This window comes from Phalaenopsis equestris, unplaced genomic scaffold (assembly GCF_001263595.1).
Source record: "Phalaenopsis equestris unplaced genomic scaffold, ASM126359v1 Scaffold195353, whole genome shotgun sequence".
In the NCBI taxonomy this organism is placed as follows: domain Eukaryota; kingdom Viridiplantae; phylum Streptophyta; class Magnoliopsida; order Asparagales; family Orchidaceae; genus Phalaenopsis; species Phalaenopsis equestris.
Window position 1 is genome coordinate 1 of NW_018215302.1, and position 1,280 is coordinate 1,280.

Genomic DNA, 1,280 nt, shown 5'->3' on the forward strand with positions numbered 1-1,280 from the left:
GGTGCAGATAGTTTTTTGGGAAGGTCGGATGACGGCTTTTGGTGTAAACAATTTTAGTTGCTTCTGTGTTATCGTAACAAATCATATCCCTTCTATTATGACAGTAGACTTTGTTCAAACCTAACCATGTAAATTTTAATTATTATATCTATAACTTTTTATCTTTTATTCGGTGCATCATATTTGCTTCTCAAGGGGCCTTCACATTGAGATAGATGTTCAAGTAAAATGTTAAGGCAGAAAAAACTAACCTGGTTGAAATGCTGTTGCAACTTTTCATTGGTAAAATTGATACAAAATTGCTCAAAACTGCCCACATTAAAATACAAAAAGAAATGGTAAGGGAATTTTAATTTCAATATTATAGATGGAATGATTTCAAATCTTTATGATAAATTACCTGTTGCACTTAAAACTCTCAAAACCATAAATATCAAGAACTCCAATCAGTGACTTTGAATTTGGATCTTGTCCAATTGATACATTGATCTTTTCCACTAACCTGTTGAAGTATCAACAGTCATATTTACATCACTTTCACTTTCACCAACACTTCACATTGCACAATGCTATGGAAAGATTTTATAACATTCTATGCTTGACCTTACCAATCAAAAAGACGAGAATATAAAGTCTTTGCAAGACCATCCCTGCTGACAATTGCAGAAGCAGGATCTAGAGTTCTTGTGATAATTTCTTCTGGTGTCACCATCACACGCCTAATAAGTGCATTTTCCAGTCCCTGGGTATCACACCTACAATGAAAAATAGATTAAAAGCCAATAGCATTATCAGCAATGTGAAATAAAGTCAAGAGAAAAAACAAGAGGACTTACATCAGTAGTTCAGAAGCTGTCTTAAGATGAAACCTTGATTTGCCATCCTTAATGACTGAAGAATCTATTTCCTCTCCTTTTGCAAAATCAATATTCCCTATATGAAGAATAGCAGCTACCACTCTGAATATTGCTTCCTGAAGAAAAAAATTTCAGTTATTATCATGAAGTGACAAATAGCGAATATCTATTGGAGAAAAATAAGACATAATTTCTTTCTAAAAATTTTATTCTAGAAATATAAAAAAAATGATTTAACCTGTTCGCATTCACTGATTCCAACTATATCCATTGCCCTTATTGTAGCAAGATATTCAAGAGAATCATCAACGCCATCCAATTCATAACAATCAGACTGATTTAGATAGTGAAATGATTGTGGACTTCCCAATTTATATTTCTCTTTTACCTGCAAATTACAAGGAATATTTTCTTTAAACTTTA

At 32.3% G+C, this 1,280-nt stretch overlaps 1 protein-coding gene across 1 annotated transcript; it reads right to left on the minus strand.

Annotated features, from left to right (window-relative positions):
- Nucleotides 1-205: 205 nt before the first annotated feature.
- On the minus strand, nt 206-1,241 carry LOC110035015 (myosin-9-like; the record flags this gene model as incomplete). Its single annotated transcript, XM_020739253.1, has 5 exons — nt 1,096-1,241; nt 837-973; nt 609-755; nt 401-502; nt 206-309 (listed from the first exon to the last, which is right to left on the minus strand). Coding segments are annotated over exons 1-5 (523 nt in total), but the record flags the coding sequence as incomplete, so codon positions are not given.
- Between the last annotated feature and the right edge of the window lie 39 nt (nt 1,242-1,280).